This window comes from Opisthorchis viverrini, assembly GCF_000715545.1.
Source record: "Opisthorchis viverrini unplaced genomic scaffold opera_v5_54, whole genome shotgun sequence".
Classification (NCBI taxonomy): domain Eukaryota; kingdom Metazoa; phylum Platyhelminthes; class Trematoda; order Opisthorchiida; family Opisthorchiidae; genus Opisthorchis; species Opisthorchis viverrini.
In genome coordinates, this window is record NW_008751711.1 from 2,011,125 (window position 1) to 2,033,985 (window position 22,861).

At 48.2% G+C, this 22,861-nt stretch overlaps 1 protein-coding gene across 1 annotated transcript in view; it reads right to left on the minus strand.

Moving 5' to 3' along the window:
* Positions 1-22,581, minus strand: part of T265_03747 (hypothetical protein) — a gene marked incomplete at both ends in the record, with an annotated part of 45,949 nt that extends 23,368 nt beyond the window's left edge. The window contains 3 exons of the mRNA XM_009168294.1: positions 4,320-4,410; positions 9,925-9,992; positions 22,420-22,581. Of these exons, the coding sequence (XP_009166558.1) occupies positions 4,320-4,410; positions 9,925-9,992; positions 22,420-22,450 (190 nt within the window). The remainder of the gene's footprint in view (positions 1-4,319; positions 4,411-9,924; positions 9,993-22,419) is intronic.
* Between the last annotated feature and the right edge of the window lie 280 nt (positions 22,582-22,861).

The window sequence follows — 22,861 nt, forward strand, 5'->3', positions numbered from 1 at the left end:
CAACGTAGCTTCTGGTGCTGGACACATTCTTCAATGGAAGTACCCGTTACACAACCGAAAACGCGCTTTCTAACTGCCTCGTTACGGATTCGCCGACACCAATTCACACGAGCTATGGTTCTGAGACAACGATTGTCGAACACCTGAAGACGTCTCAGTTCCGCTGCTCGAATAGGCCAAGTCTAACAGCCATACAAAAAGAAAACAGCCCGTACTGTAGCTTGATACACACGTCCCCTCAGACTTAGGGATAAACCACCCGGACGCCATAGGTGTCTCAAGTTAGCACATCGCTAAGTGACCACACAGTGACGTGTAAACCTGCATACTCAACATAAAAAATCCGGAGAAAATTGCAATTCTAGGAGTAGAGACGTTAACGCGTATTACTGAGTTGCTGACATCTAGCATCTCGTTTCGCGTCAGTTGGTTCCAAACCAGAAGACTTGAACGGAATCGACTGAAGCGAGAACGGGATCTGAAACGCCTTTGCACCTTTAATTGTCTGGATGGGAAGTGGACACGTCACCTGAGGAGTACGGCCAACATCACATGTTCCACCTATGGAACATGTCCTGCAGGATGAACATTGTTCCCCATTCTGAATTTGGAAAGGATAAGACTACGTTGTGATGCACCTTCCTGGACGGAGTCCCTTCGAGCTTCGATGTGTGTTGGACTGGAGATGACGCATGATATGACTGTTGATGGATATCAGTGGCGTTCAAGCGTCCACTGAAAAATCAGCGTCAAGGGACCCTTGATGAGCTGTGGCGGGCTAGCACTTCCCCTTTCCATGTTAAATAAACTGACGAGACTGCACGTCAGTTGGGCACCGATGTTCCTATCGTGACCGTACTGAGTAGGACAACGATCACAGCTATAGGATAGTCAACGAAACAGTTTGACTGTGGGAACTCGTAAGTCAGCCGTAACATCAAATTCTGGACTTGAATCAGGACAAAAAGGCACTTTTAGACCCCCTAAACTCCATCATATTCTTTCCAAGCCAAGGTCATCACTTCAGAGCCCCAGTTGGCTCAGTGATTGAGGTGCGAACTTCCTGATCGGAAGGTCCGTCACCGGCATCTCGGCCGTTCTTTCACAGGCTTGGGTAACCTGACAGTACTTCGTGCTTCCTTCGCATGACATGGCAGCTAGATACCGGGTGTTACAGGGATTCTATCACCACAGCTGCGCTTTTTGTGTGAGGCTATCGAACGAGCGGTAAAAGGAGAGCAACCACCGTTCAGATCGAGGTGCTCAAGGTGTTGGAAACACTCGCATTAGTATCTACACACGTCCGCGTGTTCAGCTTCATCATGGATGCTAGAAACATTGTAGGTGACTGCTTGGGTTCAAAAGAACACTGGATATCTTTGAGAAGTAACCCGATCATGGACAACCATTGATTTCGTCAGTGAAGGACTAGAAGGGTCTCACAGGCAATGTCCCGTGTCCCGTTAGAGTCCTAATCAACAACCGATTGATCTGCCATCCACCAGCTCCAACTGGTCAAACATCGCCCGTAGACAAAGGATAAATACCCGTATTGGTTGTCTGGGATAACAGGGCGGTCGTCAAGTCCCGAGGACATCTCAGCTTACAGGCGGCTGAAGTCTTCACAAGACACATCGCGTGCAACACGCCACTTCCTATTTTTAGAAGTCACGGCCAACTGGGAATGGGGAATCCAACAACGACTGTGACCTTTGAGTAACCCGCGGGAATGAACACGCAGCGATCCATGCCAAGGGCTCTCAAAGACCAACTGAAGAGCTTAGAAAGGACAATCAGTTGGACTAATTTTGAACTCTGGAACAGTGGAAACATCCACTTCTAGCCAAAGTTCCGTTTCACGAGTTAAGGTCTAACAAGATGTGAGTCAATCAATCGACAATCGGCACATCTCAGTACGGTGAATACGAGGTGGAAAATTCCGCGCGAACGAGCGCTCGCGATAAATCGAGTTGCTAGCCATCCAAAGCGAACAAAAAACTTCCGACCGGCTAACCAACCGAAATCGATCGACTGAAACGGCTGCGCAAGCATCGCACGACCGACCTATCGATCGTGGTCGCCCAATGCCACGCGAACGACGAACACATGCATCCACAAAGTACCTTGTGCGCGGAGAGAGAAAAATACAGACAGACCGACAGACGGACACGTTGGTGGTATTGGAGCAACAGCGACAGCAGAAGGAGAGCGTGGCAGGTGTGGCAAGATGAACACATAAAGGTGCCTCAGAGATTGCTGTTGGGCGGCATAACTCCTGAACACGTAGGAGAGAGATTGACTCTCGTCTGAATGACGAAGATATCAACTGTCTCTGTGTGGCGGTTGCGTAATTTAACCTACTGAGAGGGAGACAAGGCAGGTAACAGGGACGACAGGAAGCAGTCACATGATCCAACTCTTGCTACGGGTCTAAAGGTCTCCAACGCCAACGCGCTCAACTACAACGCAGCAGTGGTTACAAACGTACAACAATAGAGGTTGGTGGATTACGTACCGTGCTCGAGTCTCATCTCACCGATGAAACAGGTATGAGATTGACGATCGGAAAACTAAGCTGCGTCGGTGAAAGCCACAACGCTAGATACAGGCTTATCACAGTCATTTCCCGTTTAAGACGAGCCGAGTCCATATACCGCAAGGTTTTTTTAAACTTGTACGGACACAGGTGACATTCGAAGCCTATGGCAGGGTTACAGAGGGGTCCTGGAGATCTGATGAACAGAACCGTCCACATGGCCGTTCGATCCCAAAATCGATTTCATCCACTGGCTCTGATTTCATATGTGTACCCAGTAATTGTCTCGGGTTCATAGGCCCCTCGGATGAGATTAGGGTAGCCAAGAAGCCAGAGGGTCCGACCTTCGGACCAATCTCGGGGGATAGACGACCTCTTTCAAACCAGCTACTAGAGTTCATAGACCCCTCGGATGAGATTAGGGTAGCCAAGAAGCCAGAGGGTCCGACCTTCGGACCAATCTCGGGGGATAGACGACCTCTTTCAAACCAGCTACTAGATTGACCTCAACTTTCCTGAAGAATCCCTCGCGATGAGGACGTAACGAGTAAGACCTGTTTAATGTAGGCTCTGTTGTATCCTCCTTGTAGGGGGACCACTGTCCAGGGGATCTTATCGCAAAAATTCACATTGAATTGTCATCTGCAAAAGCCTGGCCATCGAAGGCAACAAAAATGTTTCATCGTTAAGCGGCCGGAGTAGTACTCAATTAATAAGTCAGAAATTTTGAAAAGACTATCAAGGTCAGTGAAGTTTATGGGACAGGATGTCCCAAGTAAAGTCGGATGGTGATTGGTACCCAGTCAGGAGGGAAGTGTAGGACCGACGGAGTGGCTGAGAAAGATCAGGAGTCTCACATGAGCTATGAGGTGACAGAGAAGAGGATAACCGCTTAGAGAAGGGAATCTGTTCACTGAGCTTGTCAATTAGCTTGCCAACTTCCCACCCCAACTGAGCAGACATCGTCACAGCGCAGTTGAGTTCAATAAGGGAAGAAACGCTTGAGAACCGAGTTTTCCATTGAGATTCCTCATGAAACTCCAGTAGGGAGTCCGCGACCTTCCGGCCAGTGGTTGAACACTTGACCGTCTCCTGTCTAGACGTAACATGCTACTCATAAGGTTGCTGAAAACTCTTCATTCAGTTGGACCAGGCCATCATAAACAGGAGATTCCGTTGGATTCTTGTCAAAACCAAACGAGAGCATGTGTCGAGACCCAATTACTTGCTGCCACTTGGATACAAGGTAAATGACAGCTACGTCAAACGCTAATCACGTCTCTTCGGCATATTGCGAACCGTAGCGGGGGTCATATGGCGAAATAGGCCTACGGAGAAAAAATATGAACCGGTCAGGGAAACCCATGCCATTCCGAATTCCCTCCTTGTTTACACCAACAACACATCCCATGTTTTGAGACCACAAAGCACTAGGACGCTGATCTGGATGGTCTCGAAGTCCTTGTTGAAGAGGACAAATGCACGAGGCTGCTTATACAACCTATCTAGCGTCCGAGCAAGTACAGGTCATGATTCAACTAGGGGTAGCATAGACGTTGTTGCGGCGGAAATGACCCACCTAAGTAGGAACGCTTCTGTCTCAAGAATACAGACATCTTGAAAACACGGTGCGATTTACTCGTTCTGGCCGACCACGTTTAGTGTCGGCTGGACAGAAGGAGGGAGAGAAGAAAACAGACTGTTCTGAAATAGAGCGAGGTATATCGCTTAATTAGTCGAGTTAATGAGAGGTGGGAGCGATGGGATGACAAAAGCAACTCACAATACTTCTCGGCCTGGTTGATCAGTGCAATAGAAACATCCCGGCGACGGAAATAGCAGGCCACTTTTGCTTCGACGGCGCCGGTGGGGGTCTGTGAGAAGAAATGCATAACATACAAGAGATAATGGAGTTGACATGCACCAGTTGAAGAAAAACTGCTAACTAAAATCGTCAGAGCAATTCCAAAGTATCAAATGAAATCGCGACGATTCGGCAATTTGTACACTTACGGCATTGTTATACCTGACTGCTGTCCTCGCTCTAGGAAAAAGCTTCACCGACAAAACAAATTTATTGCACACAAGAGAGTACGAAAGTACAATGGCCTCGCGTTTTAAGGGCACCGTCTGACCTTGACCAAAAGCTATCTGATCGTCGTTAAGTGGAGTTCTAAGGATCTCAGTAGGTTTCAGGCATTCTAGGATAACATGCAGGAAGGGCTAAGCAATGACTTGGCAGCGAAGTGTGAAAGCTATTGCCAGCAAAATCAAATACATTGGTCATTGCTGTCCTCCTAAATGGGGACCCCGAGACGGTCTACATCAATGGTTAGAGGAATTGTCAGACACAGCCCAGTCGCGACCTCAATGGCACCCGTGCATCCAAGCTATTGACTTCAATGCATAGCTCCTTTTCCAACCCAACCCCCACTTGACAGCCCACTGACAGTGCTGGATTTATGCGCCAATTTATCAGCTCCCGCCTGCAATACCTACCTCACCTCTCCAAATCATCAGTGGACGAAACGGTGGCAGTTACAACCACTGGCCGACAAGTACGCGGTTCTTACAGCCAAAAATGATGATGACAAGCATCCATTTTGAAAATGAAACAGACAGTCAAATGACTTATTTTTTGCAGATGGGGAGCCAGGATCCTGTTATTTAATGGCCCTAGAACACTGCTCAGAAACTCACGTCCAACGCACGTTAAAACGGCATTTGTTTACCCGAAAAAGTCTGGTCACTTATCTATTTTGAAGATGAAACAGACAGTCAAATATAACTTATTCTTTGCAGACAGGGAGCCAGGATCCTGTTATTTACTGGCCCTAGAACACTGCTCAGAAACTTACGTCCAACGCATGTTAAAACGGTATTTGTTTACCCGAAAAAGTCTGGTCACTTTGTCCCTTGTCACACTCCACTTTAACTAGGCCGCTTCGATTCCAGCCATTGGTAGCTTAGCGTGCTCACATATCGCAGCATCCTCTCATCATCATCATCATTGTCAGCTGTAATAACCGCGTACTCGTCGTACAGTGGTTGTAGCAATGATTTGGGGGGAGGGAGAGGTAGCTGTGCATTGCAGGCGGGAGTTGATAAATTGGTGCATAAATCCAGCACTGTCAGTGGGTTGTCAAGCGGGGGGTTGGAAAAGGAGCCATGCATTGAAGGCAATAGCTTGGATGCAAGAGCGCCATTGAGGGCGCGACTGGGCCATGTCTGATAATGTCTCTAGCCATTGATGTGGCCCGTCTCGGGGTCAGTCAAAAATGAATAAGCAGCATTTCTTACAAGCCAAGCACAGGTCACGTTTGCTAGTAGTATCATAAAAACTACTATTTTCGATTCACACTGTTCTTCAAAACGCTGGGTAAGTTATGTCACATTCCTGGCATTGAAGATAATTTACCAAGCTGCTTTTTATTTGTTCTATTTAATACACTTTAGGTAGCTCACTGTCCAGTAAAACGCTATTTTATCGAAAAATATACAAAGTAGTCACTTGATACTGGGTTTTTTTTGAAAGTCACCCATCCAAAAAATTCTCGTAGCCCTCACAAGCCCATAAAGACCAATAAAACCGACCAGTGCAACCCAAGGTGGAGCACCAATTGAAGTACCCTGAAGATGAACGTTAGCATTACAGAGAAAGAGCAGCATCTTCCGTAATGTATGCGGCTATATTTGTTCACCAATACTTCCTGCTTCAATGAGTGAACTACAGTAAAAACTCAAATCGCCTTGGGTGATTAGTTTGATCGATTTCATCAACGCTCTATTGTTAAATTCGCGGACGGAGTTCGCACTAATCTTGCATTAATAGCTACAGACCTCATGTCAGCATCCAGACTGCTCACTCACTGAAATCTAAGAAAAAAAGATTATGCTGTGTTAAAATGGTCGTCATCATAATGGTATGACATGAGCCGGGATCTTGTCAGGACGCCCGACCGGGTCCGCCAGAGGTCCCTGTGTTCCTCTATACGGATGAGAGCGCCGCGTTTCTTCCGAACACATAGCAAACGGCTAGCCCAAGATGAACTGACATTCCAATGGGTTCAGAGAAGCTAGACTAATCCAATGGACAATCCAATGGATAAATTATGTGATTCGGGAGCTAGACTAATTACAATCCAATGGATAAATTATGTGATTCGGATCTCGCATCGACAACTGAGACCTGTAATGAGCTCTTGAGGCAAGATGATTCACCCTATCAAATCATCGTTGTGTTGTTAATCTAGACTACCCAACGGACCAGACAGGTTGGGTCAATTAGTTTTCTTGTCAACTGAGAAATTCGCAATTCACTTGCCTAATGGTGTTCAGTAGGGTGGAATCTGATGTGGCTTTTTGTCTGTGCTTCTGGGGGTGCATGTTTGATGGAGTGATCAGTATGCCGCTCAGGCCTATACCCAACAACAGTAACTACGTGCGTGACAACGAAAAGACGGGCAATCTAAGACAGCTAAGGACGTTGAGACCAATAGGAACGATAACGGGCGTAAGGCGATAATAGACTAATTCAGTCAGTTGAAACGACCAAGCCAACTGATAGATGGAGCACTTTTCAGTTAGCGGAAGACTGGTGGCTCGGGTCCACCGCGTCAGGCGCTCTTTGAGACCAGTCCAGTAGCACGGCGCCTTTGATGCACAAACGTCAGATAAAAACGCAAACTATCAGGTGTATTAACCATGGACTATTGGGTTAACAATGGCAGACTGGACTCAACCAACAACTGTAGAACCAATCCGGGAAACATATCTGCGGATACGTTTGAGTGCTTCCCAAAAGTGGATAAGTTCGTCAACATGAGATCGACCGCGGCATTTGCAACCTGTGGTACGGGGAGCTTGCTGGACTAGTGTCAAAATCAAATTAGCTGTTAGAGAAACTGCTCACCCGTTGGAGTGTCGTGTCTCTAATTAAACGTCCAAAATAGCTGATGGGTCGAGCGATTCCGAACTAGCGCACTAACCAAGTGGTTGGAAGGGAATCAAGGGTAAACAACAGCCGCAGGGTACCAATTCCAAGAGTTAGCGCGTGTGCTTCCCCTTGGGGGCGAGACAACCCAGTGTTTAGATAGTAAATTTACTGACCAAAAGGCCCGTGGTTCGAATCCGACCTCTGTCTAGGCTTAGACAACCTGGCAGTATCCCAGCCCTCGTGCTTCCTTCTGGTGGCATAGAAGCTAGACACCGAAACGGTGTTGCAGCTGGACGCTTTTCTGTTATTCCTCTTATATGGACCACAAACGTACACGCATAGGCAACACAAATAAACATGCCGGGTCAAGTGACGCGGATCCCAGCCTCAACGGATGCATTGAGAACTAAATACGAATGTTCGACGCATAAGCAGTGTTCATTCATGAAACACAGTTAGCAACTTCATTTGTCGAAAAAAACCATCTCTTGTTTGCAACACGCTATGACGAGGGCTTCGTTCTAAACGGGCCGTACATTACAGCGGTGCGGCAATTCGCGCATCACCGCGTAACCGACAAGTCAGTGGGCCTATGTCTGGTGAAACTAGTGTATTAGGCCTCCAGTTAGGGCAATCAAAGCGGAAGATCTACCAAAAACATTTTGCATTTTTGCTAGTCGTGCCTCCAGCCTCCAAACCGTACTCATGCGTCAGATTCTGCTAAAAACATACTGGGGTATCCTCTATCCCATTACCCATTAATCCGTGTCCGTGTTTCGACCACCGAGCACTATAAGAAAAGAAAGAAACGTTCAGCTGCAGCACCCTCTCGGTGCCTAACTGCCACGCCACCCGAAGGTTGCACGAGGGCTAGGATACTGTCAGGTTGCCCAAGCCTAGACAGGGGAAGTTGAGAGGCAGAGTTCGGGTTCAAAACCACGGACCTTCCGGTCAGTAAATTCGCGCTCTAACCACTTGGGCCATCTCGCCCCACCGAACACTCTAGTTCTTCGTGTGGTAAAAAAAAACGAGAGAAACGCACGAACACCTAGAAAATGGGCTTCTTGGTCAAAACATCTGTGAATAGTTCAGCTTGTTAACCCTGTTTATAGTGCTTTTGCGTTCAGGTAGAGATTTACTAATGTACTGATGAAAAATCGGGTCAAATCAGAATCGTGTGGTAAAAAAAACGAGAGAAACGCACGAACACCTAGAAAATGGGCTTCTTGGTCAAAACATCTGTGAATAGTTCAGCTTGTTAACCCTGTTTATAGTGCTTTTGCGTTCAGGTAGAGATTTACTAATGTACTGATGAAAAATCGGGTCAAATCAGAACGATCCCTAGCATGTTCGGAATCAGCACCATCACCATCGTGACGGACAGCGATACACCAACAGTACCAACTGGTGCTTGGCCACCATACAACCACAAAGAAATAAGGCCCTAAGGGAAAGGAAAACTCACTGTGAAGAACCCAGAGAGAAGAAGATCAAGAGATCAAGGTGCCCGGCTCTTCCGAAACGAGAAGTATAGACAGACCTGAGCATTACCCTCGAGAAAGCGTGATTGATCCAACATTATTCGAGAACCTCAACCGACGGAAGCCCAGCGCACAGTGACAGAAACTCTAGCTAGACAGCTAGCTATGCAATAGCCAGTCCACCACTAGGCTCAGTTACGTGCTCTGCGCTGCAAGGCTTCTAAACAAGCATATGGCAAGTCTCGTCGATATGATAAGATCTCATAGCACTGGACCGGAGAGTCGAGTTCACCTTGCCACTTCACATCCCGGCCTTTGGGAACCTTTCATCAACACTGTTTTGGAGTGTAATACACGGTAGACGGTGGTCAAGCAAACACCCTAACCTTTTCTGCTGTTCTAACGAATCAGACTCATCGCGTCCTATCCGCTCACCGACAAACTCGCTACGATGGGGCTGGCAGAAACTAAGATTAAAGACAGGGCAGGTTCTTATGGGAGCTGACAAACGATCAACCCAAACGTGGCTACCCACAGGGACCAATCAAGTAAGGAAGCCGAAGTACGAGAGCTGAGAGCTATACCAACGCCCGCGCTGGAGTAGTTGCGGAGTCACCTATAGCCCCTAGGCAGCAGCGACAAGATAACGAAGGCGTCGTAGTGGCCTACAGATGAGTACAAACTGTTCTAACACGGTATGGTCTAGTTTCTTCATGAAGGAAAGGAAGTGGGTTTCCAACCATGTTACCCGCTGAGTAAAGAACCGAAATGCTATAAAAAGGACGAGGGATGACAGAATCCCTGGCAATCCGAAGCCAGATCGAAACTAGCTGTCACCACAAGCGAATGTACTACTGACAATATTGGTGCCCAAGCAAGAGGATGGATGGCAAGTTAGTTACACAGGGGTCGCGGGATCGCAACGCCAAACACCTGCTGTATAACAGCACGATAACATTCAGCTCACTTACCTTATTGAGCTCGTCAATCCGACGAATCTGATAGGGGGCGGTTGCGGAAGACTCGAAATAAACGAAGTCTGGAAAACAATGGAAATGGTAGGTGAATGCAAGAGGTCAAATAGAGGACAACAGAGAAAATGCAGACTGAGAAAAAGAGCGAATGATACTGGTGGAGTTGCGTTAACAGCAAATAGGAAAAATCGAAAAAGCATCGTGGTCCCGGAGGAAAACTGCAAACCTGTCTATGGTTAAAGGCGATATGGAACAACTTGGTTTAGGGTACCGGCGCTGAGTCACGCGGAGCTGCTAGCCAAGCCCCCCAGGTATGTAGCTCCTGTTTCCGTCATTTCGAGGGCCACCTCATTCTAACTCATGAGATTCTCGCTTAGAAGCAAATGTAAGCAATTAAATGACGGTTGGTCGATGACGTGATCAGGAGCTATAAACGTATAAATCCCATGACACTGTGCTGTGAACACTAAACTAACAGTTTTCACAAGTACACGGGGATCATCAATGTTCTGGTGAGTAATTCGTCATCTACGAATAAACTGGCCACAAATTCCTCACCGTCTACCAACGGATACAAACTAAACGAAACGAAATCTAGAGAATACATGAAAGGTAAACAATCGGGAAAACCGACGAAACTTCAAGCGACTATGATGGTCGGAACAGAAGCCGTTCCATTTCAAACAAGGGCAGCACATTCTGTAGTATAAACTCGTCATTCTTTTGATACACGAATGGACTGAACTTCTCAGCCTAGATTGTTAGGTTTTATCGGGAATTCCAGTACCTATTTCCCTTTTATTATCACGACTGTTAGACCGTTAGACTTGTTGCTGACGAACAGTACGGTGAATGGGACGAAACAGCGACGCGATGTTACCCAAATGGTTCTGATTGTTCGGGTGTACAAACTAGGCAGTGAAAGTGATAGCTTTGAAGCAAGATCGCCTTTGGCTGCTGCGCGACACAACCAGATCTGTCAGAGTCACAAACCAAAGGCTTGTATCGTCCCCCGGTCCCCATCCGATGAGACGGCAGTTATCAACGCGACTGAGTTGACCGGTAAGAGCTTTTATGCCTCATCCGACACAAGACTGGGCTAAGCGGGCTCTACGAGACGAACAGTCATGTGGTTTATGTAGTACATGGCCCAGCCAGCGTAACCTATGGATGTTATAACTAGCTGATTTATCGAGGAAGGGTGACCTTTCCCGGAAACCACCCGACGTACTTTAGCAATAGTGATCTCAGGTTCCCAACAGAGCCATGCGAAGGTTCAGACACTAGTGGAGGAGAGATGGACCAAGTGGTTAGAGCACGAATCTACTGATCGGAAGGTCCGTGGTTCGAATCCGACGTTTGCCTCTCGACTTCCCCTATCTAGGCTTGGGCAATCTGGCAGTAACCCAGCCGGGTTCCTTCGGGTGGCACGGCAGCTGGGCACCGAAAGGGTGTTACACCTGGATGACTCAAAAGTCCGCCGAACCTAATGCAGCTGTCCATGTAAAAGAACTTACCTACCACATCAGTCAGGCATTAGGTTTGGGTTCGATACCACCCAATACTGCAGAAACACTTCGCACTTTACAAGTATCAAGTAATGGAGAATTGTGCAGAATTATTTGGATTATTTAAAATTTTTTGCACTCCTGAAGGATCTCATCCAATGTAAGATACCATACAACAATACAGCCCTTGCTGTATCATGGTACAAACGACCCTTGAAATCCAGTGGTATGGCTTTCTGACGCCAATGTGAATTAAGTTAACAAACATAATCCGGCCCGCTGAGATTCGTGCACTGAATTCATCAAACACCGTGACGTAAGAGCTAAGAAGTTACCATTATTAATGCCATAACCTAAGGCACATCTCCCTTAACAGAAACGGACATGTTTAGGGGGTACAAGTTCTCAAGTACAGCTTTTCGCAGCATTTTGTACCCAACCTTTCAGAGAGCTCATCACGTTCACAAGATCCTGAGGCATCTCCGGTTGAAATCCCACTAATTAGAGCTAATGGAATAATATTTCGGATGTCATCGTATGAGGAAGAGGAATCTGTGACGACAATAAACCCCAACAGTTGTCCGAAATGGTCGATTCAAACAATCCAGCTTCTGTACTAATAAAATCACTCAGAGTGACGTGCTATGGACGTGCCCTACTATCCCCAAAACTATCATATGCATCTGCTGCAGATATAGCAAGCCAAAAAAGTCACACTGGACTGTGGTACCCGTGCTCCCATCTCAAAAGTGATGAAGTGTAAGGGAGGTGTCAACGGTAGCATGTTTTCTCTCACCCACCCTGCTGTATGCAGCAAGGAAGGCAACCCGAATGATGGCACCACGCGACGGCCGATGTGGCATGAGAGCATTGTTAGTTGCGTATGTCATGGTTGTACAAGGGCTGAGATACTGCCCGGGACGACCACACCTAGACAGGAGGACGATTATGGTCCTCAACCAAAGCCTTTAGCTCAAAAACCTAACCGCAAGGCAGCCGTGTTCGGCTGGAAATGCAAGTACATTAACATTTTTACGGAACACGTCGGCATACATGTTCCAACCCCTAACCTGGAAGGCCAAAAGACTGCGTTCGTCAGACCACTACCCATGGACCAACATGGTATGAGAGACTCTTTGAGTGTCCCGCGGACACCCCCCAGTATAGCTAAATGGGTCGCCAAGGTACACAAACCGCCACACCACGGTAGGGCGCAGTTTCTTCAAAAGCGACTCTCAAAAGTGGCTCTCCAAATATAAGCAAACATTAACCACCTCGTAATCATATCTAGATGCATACTGCTCCAAATTTGGGTGAAGACCACCTACCCTACTCGAACTCCAGGCAGTCGGGAGCCATTACTACTTAGTGCTGGTCAAATTCGAGCGCGCGAAGATACATACATTCAACCTGACTTGTCCTAGGCGTTCGGTTTCGCGGAAACCATAGGTCAGCCTCCGGAAGAAGGCCCAGTGACTCCGGTGATGCCGCTGCTTCAAGTCGCGTGGTGCCTTACTCGCTGCAATGAAAAATCAGGCTACCGCTGACGTCTTCCTTCTTTCTCTTTCACACAAGTTTCCTTCCCCCCTCTCGCCACCCCACCAATAATTCTCCTCTTGTAGGCCCAGCACATAGAACTCATGATTCCATTCGTCCTGATTTTGAAGCGACATCTGCGCGTCATCCGGCGCCGACATCCTCAGGTATCTCGAAATCAACCCTCAATCCTCGACGCTCAGTCTATCTATCCGCCTTCAATGCCCACAGTCTGGAGCAAGTAAGACAGCAATCAGCCCTTGCTCTCACACTGAACTCGCTTGGCACTGATGTGTACTATGTATCAGAAACAAGAAATCAATATGCAAGCACAGGAGTTGAGCTAAGCGCCCCGCATTCCACTCGCAGCCGGCTACTCGCCTCTGGTGATCCAGGGGCTGCTGCGGCAGGATGTGAAGGGGTCGGTATTGTCCTAAGACACCGGGCGCAAGAATCCTAGCTTGGTTGGGCACCCGTTGATAGCCACCTGCTTCTGTAGGGTTCGTCTGTCAACATCTATGAAGGAGTTTCACAAGGGGGAAGATGATAGATGTCTGTTGTCGTGTCCGCTTACGCCCCAATTGAGTATCACTCTGACACCGTCAAAGATAAGTTTTGCGATGCCCTGAATGCCCCGTTGCGGCGAACCAGAAGCTCAGATATCTTTGTAGTTGCCGGAGATCTGCATGCACAGTGGGAAGGCTTAGCGCATATGAGACTCAATTAGGAGGACGACATGGATTGGACTCGGTACGTACGGACAATGGTGAACAACTGCTTCAGCTGTGTGCTGATTGCAGGCTGTGTTTATGCAGTACTAACTTCTGAAATAGCCAAAGTCGTCTGGCCATATGGTATCCTCCAACGGCATCCCGGCCACCGAAACACATTAATCACATTGCCATCGGGTACCGACGGCGGGAATCAATAACTGACTGCCGGTCGTTTTGGAACACATTTGTGGATTCCGACCACGCATTCATCCGGAGTTGCTTCTCCCTAAGCTTTCCTCGGTCGCGTAAGTTGCGGACAAATCACTTGGCAACCGGGAGACTGGCAGATCCGCAAGTCAGATGAATTTGCCAGAACCATCCCCTGAAGCCTCTTCCAAATGCTCCACCATCAGATGCGAACTCATACTGGGACGAGACTGCCACCTCTTTGCATAAATCAATTCAATCAATCAATCAATGTATCGGCTATAAGCCGTGTACAATAGGCACATTTGTTCCAGCTGCTGCAGTTTCAATAACCGAAAATTGGGAGTGTGGGACATACAACCAAGCTTTCGAGGCGAAGGCATGTTCGGTTTGTTCGGAAATTGGATAGCTACGCATTGAAGGCGATAGCTTTGACGCACGAGCGTCATTGACTGTGCGATTGGATCGTTTGGCGTACCTCACCGTTACTAACCCGATGTTCCTACCAGATGTGACCAATGCTTCGGAGACACCGATGGTCAAACACTGACATCTTCCTCTGCGCGTAGGAGCCACGTTTCTGGTCCATAAAACAGTACGGATCGCATCCCCTTGGCAGACAAACTCACGTCACGTTGGCGCCATAGGTGCCGGAGGTTGGCAAGATACGAGAAATAATGCCATCTACAGCTAGTCCACAGGAGCTTGTACAACTGCCCACCAACCACGTCGATTGGCTCATCCGCAAGCACGAGTTGTGGATTTAATCCCACCCAGTCTTGTAACAGCGCTTTACACTTTGCAAGTGTGAAGCGCATACAAAATCGTGTGGCAGAGTTATTCAGGTTATTTAAAATCGTTTGCATTTGGGAAGCATCTGAACCAAGGAGAGCGATATCCTCTACATTTTCAATGTCTGTGAGGGAACGTCCCAGGAGCACCTCGACTCCCGAAGTTTCAAAGGCAGGCGGGGAAATTGCAAGCAACATATCAATGACAAAGTTGAAGAGAAAAGGGGAAAGGGAACACCCTTGCTCTACATCACTGGACGTGGTAAGCTCAGGCGAGAGCTTCCCGTATACTCGTGCGTGCCCACAGAAGTACGCATACAGTGCTCTCATAAGGGAGAGAAATTCGGAAGGGACACCTTTGATCACTAAACACTGCCAAAGTTGCTGACGATCGTCAGAATCAACGGCAGCTTTCAAACTCAAAAAATGACCAACGTGGGTGTCATGACTATATAAACCATGCCTTTGTACAACCCGTTAACTCGTAATTCTCACTCTATATTTTCAGCACATGTACTATCGTTATTAGACGATTAAAGCGTACATTACGTCTTTCTACTCTGCCTCCTCTCTAATCTCGTCCTGGAACTATTCGACGCTCGCAACAGTGGGACGTCTGAAGGAGTGGCGCTGTTCTAGAATGCCTTAGGGTAAAGAGATGGTCGATAAATCCTCGACCAGGGTGGAACCCAGCTTGATTCTCACGAATCTGTCTCGCCCGATAGTCCATCAATCTGCACAAAATAATGCCAGAGAGCATCTTAGATGCAACGGATACCGGGCTGATACTACGATGGTTTTCACATGACGCTCTTGCTCCCTTTTTGAAAACCGGGATGACGGTCGAGGAGCTCCATTCGGCTAGTGTTCTGTTTTTACACTAAATCTTCTGCAGTAGGTTGTCAAACTGTTCACCAGGACCTCGCCACCCTCTTTGAAGAACTCATGGTGTGGACCATCCAGGCCAGGTGCCTTGTTGCACTTCAGAATTGAAATCTCGCGCTAATGGTGGCTTGGTGTCAATGTTCCGTTCGGGCCCGCGTGGTTCTTCCAGCGGCTGTGTCGAAGCAGACCAAGTGAACTGTTCTTAGTAGTGCTCAGCCCACAGGTCAATATGGCAAGTGAGGGAGTGCATTGCTTCCCATATTTTTCACATACTGTCTCACCTGACTGAATTAGTTGAAACAAGGCACGGTTGTTGTCTGCAGCGAAAGCCTTCTCCATCTTCCTGGCTTTTGAAACTCACCAGCGCTCTGTCATCCTTCAAACCCCTGATTGTCCGGTGTTTGAGGGATCTAAGTGCAGCATTATAGTCGCTAGTTGCTGGTATGGCCAGATCAGATAGATACTCTTCTGCTGGTGAAACCTGCCGAAGTTGATGGACGGAGCTGCTTTCTATAGGCTGGCGGAAAGCGAAATGCTAGGCGGGCCCGCACGATAGTGTATTCAGAGTCCAGTTGCGCACCCCAGAAGGAATGACAATCTTTAACTGAGGTTCTCCATCAGTAACTGATAACCATATGGCCCAATAGGGGTCGGTAGTGGCCTCCGAGTAACTCGGTGTGTGCGTTTGTGCTGGAAGTTCATACTGGCCAGGAACAGACGATGATCTGCACATAACTGAAGAAGTCTCTCGCCATCATTCGTACGCTCAGCATCAACTCCAAATCAACACCTGACTGTGCTTCTTCCGGACTGAGTCGTCCAACTTTGGTCTTCATATCACCCGCCAGGATTACTGGCCCAGTGGTCAGGGGCGAGACGGTTCAGTAGTTAGAGCGTGAATTTACTGACAGAAAGGTCCGTGAAAAAAATCGTTCAGCTGTAGCACCCTTCCGGTGCCTAACTGCCATGCCACTCGAAGGCTGCACGAGGGCTGGGATACTGCCAGGTCGCCCAAGCCTAGACAGAGGAAGTCGAGAGGCAGAGGGCGGATTCAAACCACGGAGCTTCCGGTCAGTAACCACTGAGCCACTGAGGTCCGTGGCTTCGACCTGACACCTCCCTTTCGAGTTCCTGTGTCTAGGCTTGGGCAATCTGGCAGTATCCCAGCCCTCGTGCTTTGTTCTGGTGGCATGGCATTTAGGCACCAAAAGGGCGATACAGCTGAACAATTTTTTCATTCCAGGATTACTGAATCCGTCCTCCTTTCCGACCGAAGCATTCGTGAGAGATCTTGATAAAACTCGTCCTTCTCAGTCTCAAAACTGGGGCGTATGCTGACTCGATAAACAAACACAGTTCACCGCATCGACCTGCATTAACCTTAATTGAACCACACAACCACACAGCGCAAAGATGATTGTTTACTGGGATCCAGTCCAGTGAGGCGCTGAGCACAACTCCCACACCGCAGATACCACGGGCCATCATCCGATACATGAAGAGTGGAATGTGGAACATCAGGGAACGTCCTAATCGGCTTGGGCAACACGATCAAAGTGGGGTCTTTATGTGGGTTTCGGAGGCACAACATACGTCGATAGAGGGGTAAAGCAAGGTTTCAGAAAAGGATTCCTGCTGCCCGATTTGATAGAGTACGGACATTAAAGGACTCAACTTGGATCAGATCATTTGCATTTAGTGAGTGATTACTTTGGATTATTTTTCTGGGCAACAATTGAGACACGGAACAATGGATTGGCAGATGGGTTGGTTGGACTGCATTGTACGATGCGTGGGGAGGGAGTGTGGGAAAAAGCGAAGGTGAGAAGGTGAGCGAAGAGCCGCAAGGGCAAATGATACTCCCCGGTTACCCAGGTCGAAGAAGGGAGTTTACTTGAGGCACCCAACCTTGAGCCTTTGACTCAAAAGTCTGACCCACAAAGTAGTGGGAGGGTGTAGCGTTTTGTTCGGGTACCCTGACACTAGCCTGTGACTTGAAAGTCTGGACCACGCGACAGCGATTGTTAGGGATTTCCCGGGGGACCCTTACCGGAACCAATGACTCAATAGTCTGACCCGCTTGGTTGTAGGGGGCCGGCCTGGCCTGAGTGCGCAGGTAGTAGGGCATTACTGTCTCACACCTGATGCGGCTGGAGCACAACTCCCACACCGCAGATACCACGGGCCATCATCCGATACATGAAGAGTGGAATGTGGAACATCAGGGAACGTCCTAATCGGCTTGGGCAACACGATCAAAGTGGGGTCTTTATGTGGGTTTCGGAGGCACAACATACGTCGATAGAGAGGGAAAGCAAGGTTTCAGCAAGGGATGCCTATTTCCGAATTTGACATGGAGTATTGAGGTTGAAAGCTGCAACGTGGATCAGATCTTTAGAGGCTGGTAAGTGATTGTTTTGGTTTATTTTTCTGGGTGATGGTTGAGACACGGAGCAGTGGTTAGGGGATTGGCAGATGGGTTGGTTGCACTGCATTGTATGTTGTACGATGCGTGGGGAGGGAGTGTGGGAAAAAGCGAAGGTGAGAAGGTGAGCGAAGAGCCGCAAGGGCAAATGATACTCCCCGGTTACCCAGGTCGAAGAAGGGAGTTTACTTGAGGCACCCAACCTTGAGCCTTTGACTCAAAAGTCTGACCCACAAAGTAGTGGGAGGGTGTAGCGTTTTGTTCGGGTACCCTGACACTAGCCTGTGACTTGAAAGTCTGGACCACGCGACAGCGATTGTTAGGGATTTCCCGGGGGACCCTTACCGGAACCAATGACTCAATAGTCTGACCCGCTTGGTTGTAGGGGGCCGGCCTGGCCTGAGTGCGCAGGTAGTAGGGCATTACTGTCTCACACCTGATGCGGCTGTGCGCAGCAGGTACCTTTTGAGTAGCACGGGGCTCTTTGGTTTTAAAAGTATACCGACCGTGATGAATAATGCGCCGGCGGTCACGGTCAACTCCTAGGCGAACGGAGTATGCGGTTTCAGAGCCGAACTTTTCTCCTTCCTCGAAGGAAGGCATCATCGCTGCTTCCATAAATATGGACATGCTGGTCGAGATGGACCAAGTGCTTAGAGCGCGAATTTACTGACCGGAAGCTCCGTGGTTCGAACCCGACCTCTGCCTCTCCACTTTCCCTGTCTAGGCTTGGGCGACCTGGCAGTATCCCATCTCTCGCGCCTCCTTCGTGTGGCATGGCAGCCAGGCACCGAAATGGTGCTACGGCTGAAAGATTTTTTTACTTACATGCTGTTCGCCTGGGGAAAACACCTTACTGCCTTCACACTCCTATCGCAGAGGGCAGTACGACTTTAGCCCTAGACTGCCTCGTAATACGATTACTCGCAGTACGGGGACTCGCTGTTCCTCGTCAGGCTGCTCCCCGTTGGCTTCCCTGGCATGGTTGAACCTTTAGGAACTGAGTTCCAGTCAGTGCAGTGTCATTGCAATACTACGATAAGGTGTAAGCTTTGGGTCGGTCCTGACATTGTTGAACCTTTAGCAGGATCATTACAGAACTGAAATCCAAATACAGTTAAAATGTGATACGCCAGACCAGTTGCCGGCAGGCATCAAGATATCGCGTGTGGTTACCACTACGTGTAGCCGATCGTAGAAATCGTCTGCAAGTTAAGATGAAGAAGCGTGGGTGTCCATGACGGTCATTGTAGAACCCGTTAAAAAGAACTCTCGTAATCTTGGTTGGACCTGGGTCCCAGGACAGTACAACGTCGTAGGCGCATTTGTTAGGGGGGAAGAGACAGCGTACCCGAGTTAAAACGTGGATGGGCATGACAGTCAGAAAAAGAATTCCATCCCAAAGATTTGATGCACTGGGGCGAGATGGCCCAAGTGGTTAGAGCGTGAATTTACTAACCGGCAGGTCCGTGGTTCGAACCCGATCTCTGCCACTCGATTTCTCCGGTCTAGGCTTAGGCAACCTGGCAGTACCCCAGCCCTCGTGCAACCTTCCTTCGGCATGGCGCAGTTAGGCAACGAAAAGGTTCTACAGCTGAACGATTTTTTTAAACCGAAATCAGGAAGCCGCTTCTGAAGGACAAGCAATGCCAAAGAAACTCCACATGGTGAGACTGACTCCCGAAGAATGCGGACATATGGGGAGAAATGAAGGAGACGCAGCTTTCGTATCTGTTGCCGCGAGGGCTGTGCCAGTAACGAAATTCACTTAGCAGGGATGTCGTAGCCTAAACGGAAGTGTACATTTCGCAAATAGTCACGCAGTAACATAAAAGGTTGTGAACCAACAACGTCCTCAGCGCCTCACAGCTTTTTCTCCCGCGTCCGGCTTTTAATCCTGCATAGCCAAGCTCAAATTTCATAGCGGCAAGGAAAGTCATAAGAGCAAATTCGCCTGAAGGACCGCTGAACGTTGGTTTGCTCTCGTTCGTCAACTGACGTTTGTTCGAGTTTCCTCTTCTAGTATTAGTAAATACAAATACGAATCACAGGACTACGGGACTTCATGATTACCAGCGACTATTACGCAGCTCTCAAACCAATTCGGAACTGTTATGTGTTACCCAACAGCCTATGTTCTCTTCGTGGCATACGGACACTCCGTAGGCGCTCGTCAGGTCGCTAAACCAAGCTAGGCCAGACTCGGGTCTTAGAAGACCTTGCTTTTAGAAAAGGGCCACGAAGCCCTGGTGGCACCACCGCCAGCAGAAGCCAGAATGGTTAATGCCATTGCGCAACGATAAATCTACTTTTCGACTGGTGGGTCTAAGGCTATTGTCCAGGATAGCGTCTAGTTGATAGTACAAAGCGTTTCATTCCCTTTTCTACCACCCTTCCGGGAAATGGGCTTCCGGAGTCACTGGTGACCCTATCCACCGCTTTTCGGTAAAATTGAGACCGCTCGTGATTAGTAGCCGACTGCCCAGAGCCTCCCAGTATGAAGGAGATTACAAAACGTTTGGCTGATGTCAGTGCTATTTGCCTTCCAGGATGGGGATCGCGTTATCCCCACCGCGTCTGGTTGGAGACACTGCAAGATATGTCAGTGATTCATCTTTGGAAACAGATGAACTATGGCACTCTCTGCAGAATATATCAAAACCAGGGTCCTACAGGCAGGATACTGATGTTCTATGCCCCTAAGGGTTAATATACAAGGGTTAATATACCCAGTACAAACCATCAGACAGAGACTGGATAACACCAAGTGACAGGAACCCTTATCATGTGTCTATCCCGACCACCACATCTACAGCCAGTTATTTTGTAAGCAACTATAATCAAATAAGAACAAAAGACTCCCCAGAACAAATTCAGAATATAATGTTGTCTGTATAGAGTACCTATGCAATGAAGTGGAAAGGTAGGGAGCATTTGGGGGTCATATGGCCTTTACTAGCTTTGTCACATCTCATATCGAAGTTAGCGGGATAGGAAATGCAACCGAAAGACTACCTTCATATTTCACAGCCTTCAACATTCTTGCTCCTTCATCTGCTAAAGACACGCCAGAGAAAGCAACGCTTGAACTACCACACTTCGAATTCCTCTCATCGTGAATGAGAATCTGATAGTCGTGAACCCCAAGGCCTCGTACATCGACAGTGAATTGTTTCCGAAGGGATTCCTCTTTTACCGAATTCAAAGTATAAATGCACTAGTGCGTAAATAGGCCATCGGATAGGCTACCTGCCTGCAGCCTTCGGCGAAGGGTGAGTGGGAAGGTCCAAAAAGGTCATTTTGAGGAGTAAACTCAACAAATGGCATGACAACCAGTTGTGGCTCGATTCCCAAGCCGAAAATGTCCCTGGAGTTGTGCTATCCGTTTCGTAGTAAACTGTCTTATCGATCATCTGCAACGTAAAGCGACTCTAAATATCTGAGGTAAACCAGCACCGAGCCCGTGTCCATCCACTTTCCTATTTTCCACGTTATGTCTGCGCTGAAGCCTCAGCATCAACACTGATAATGATAATGACAACCGTAGCAACGGTAGTGTGATGGTCTGAGCTCTCCAAATTACAAAACCGGTGGAAGCACCACTACCAAGATCTATAACACCACAGATTAGAAAAAACAGTGTACGCTAGGGCTAGAAAGAGGACAGCACCCCAGTCGCTGGCCAATTTTGCCCACCCTTGACAGAAAGGCACACAGAAAACTAACTTATTATGGGGTCAGCAGATCCCAAAAGAGACCCAGATATATCACAACACCCAAAAACAGTTGACTATCCCATAAGAGTTGACAGAGCTATCTAAGGATTGCAAGGAGCTGGGTAGTGACATGCAGAATAGTGAGCGAAATGGGCATTAAATAACTCTGCAGAGATAATTTGATCACACAGTTGATTTAAATACGCTTGAGCTACCTAGTACGCGTCCAGAGCCACATACCATCTTCTTCAATAACAGTATGGTACCGAAAACTATCAGAAAACTGCTCCTCGAAACAGCTGGACGGGTGCCCTGGGTTCAAGGTTAAACTGTATGAGCCTCCGAGATTTGTTCAACAATTACACGCCAACCCAAGTAATCACGTCTTCCAAATAACACCCACAGAGTGCAACCTAGTGAAATTTCCCAGATTCGCAAAAGAAACCTTTGGTTTAGCAAAAAGAGCTCTCAGGATAAGAGAGAAAACTCGGAGGCTCATACAGTGGAGCAGAACAACACCGACGCTTATTGACGTCCAATCTGATTCGTTGGTTCAAAAATATGGATTAGTGTGCGACATCTCAATTTTGTGCAATAACTAACTCATAAAAATAGGAATGGGATAGTTAAAACATGGTGATTGCATTACTGGCCATCTCTTGACCATCCGCCATATTGGATCTGGAGTACATTCACAGCTCGAAGACTTACCTCCGACTCTGTACATATTATTGGAAGCCATGGGGACTCCGCTTCACACACCGAATGTGTGTATGCGTACTGGATTTCCCGGTATTGCGAGGGCTCCACTGAATTTTGTCAAGGGAACCGGGTCCCGAACGAGGTGCAGTCCAGCTACGAGGCGACCCGTCGATCCCTATTCCGCGTCTGTGTGAGAGTTGCGCGTACGCGCGCGCTTGTGCGTGTGTGTGTCTGGTGCGTCCGTGCTAGTGCGTCTGTCATTCAGTGTGTGTGAGCTTGCTGTAGGGGACGGTGTGTCAGCTTGCGGAATTGGTGCGCATCGGGTCAGTGCCCGTGGCCGACTGGAACGTCGGCTGATCACTCACGGAGGCAGTGCCGCCGAAACCTTCAGCTGAAGATCCAGAAACTTTAACCTCCATAGAGAATGCATAGTTTCAGTAGTTTATGGACG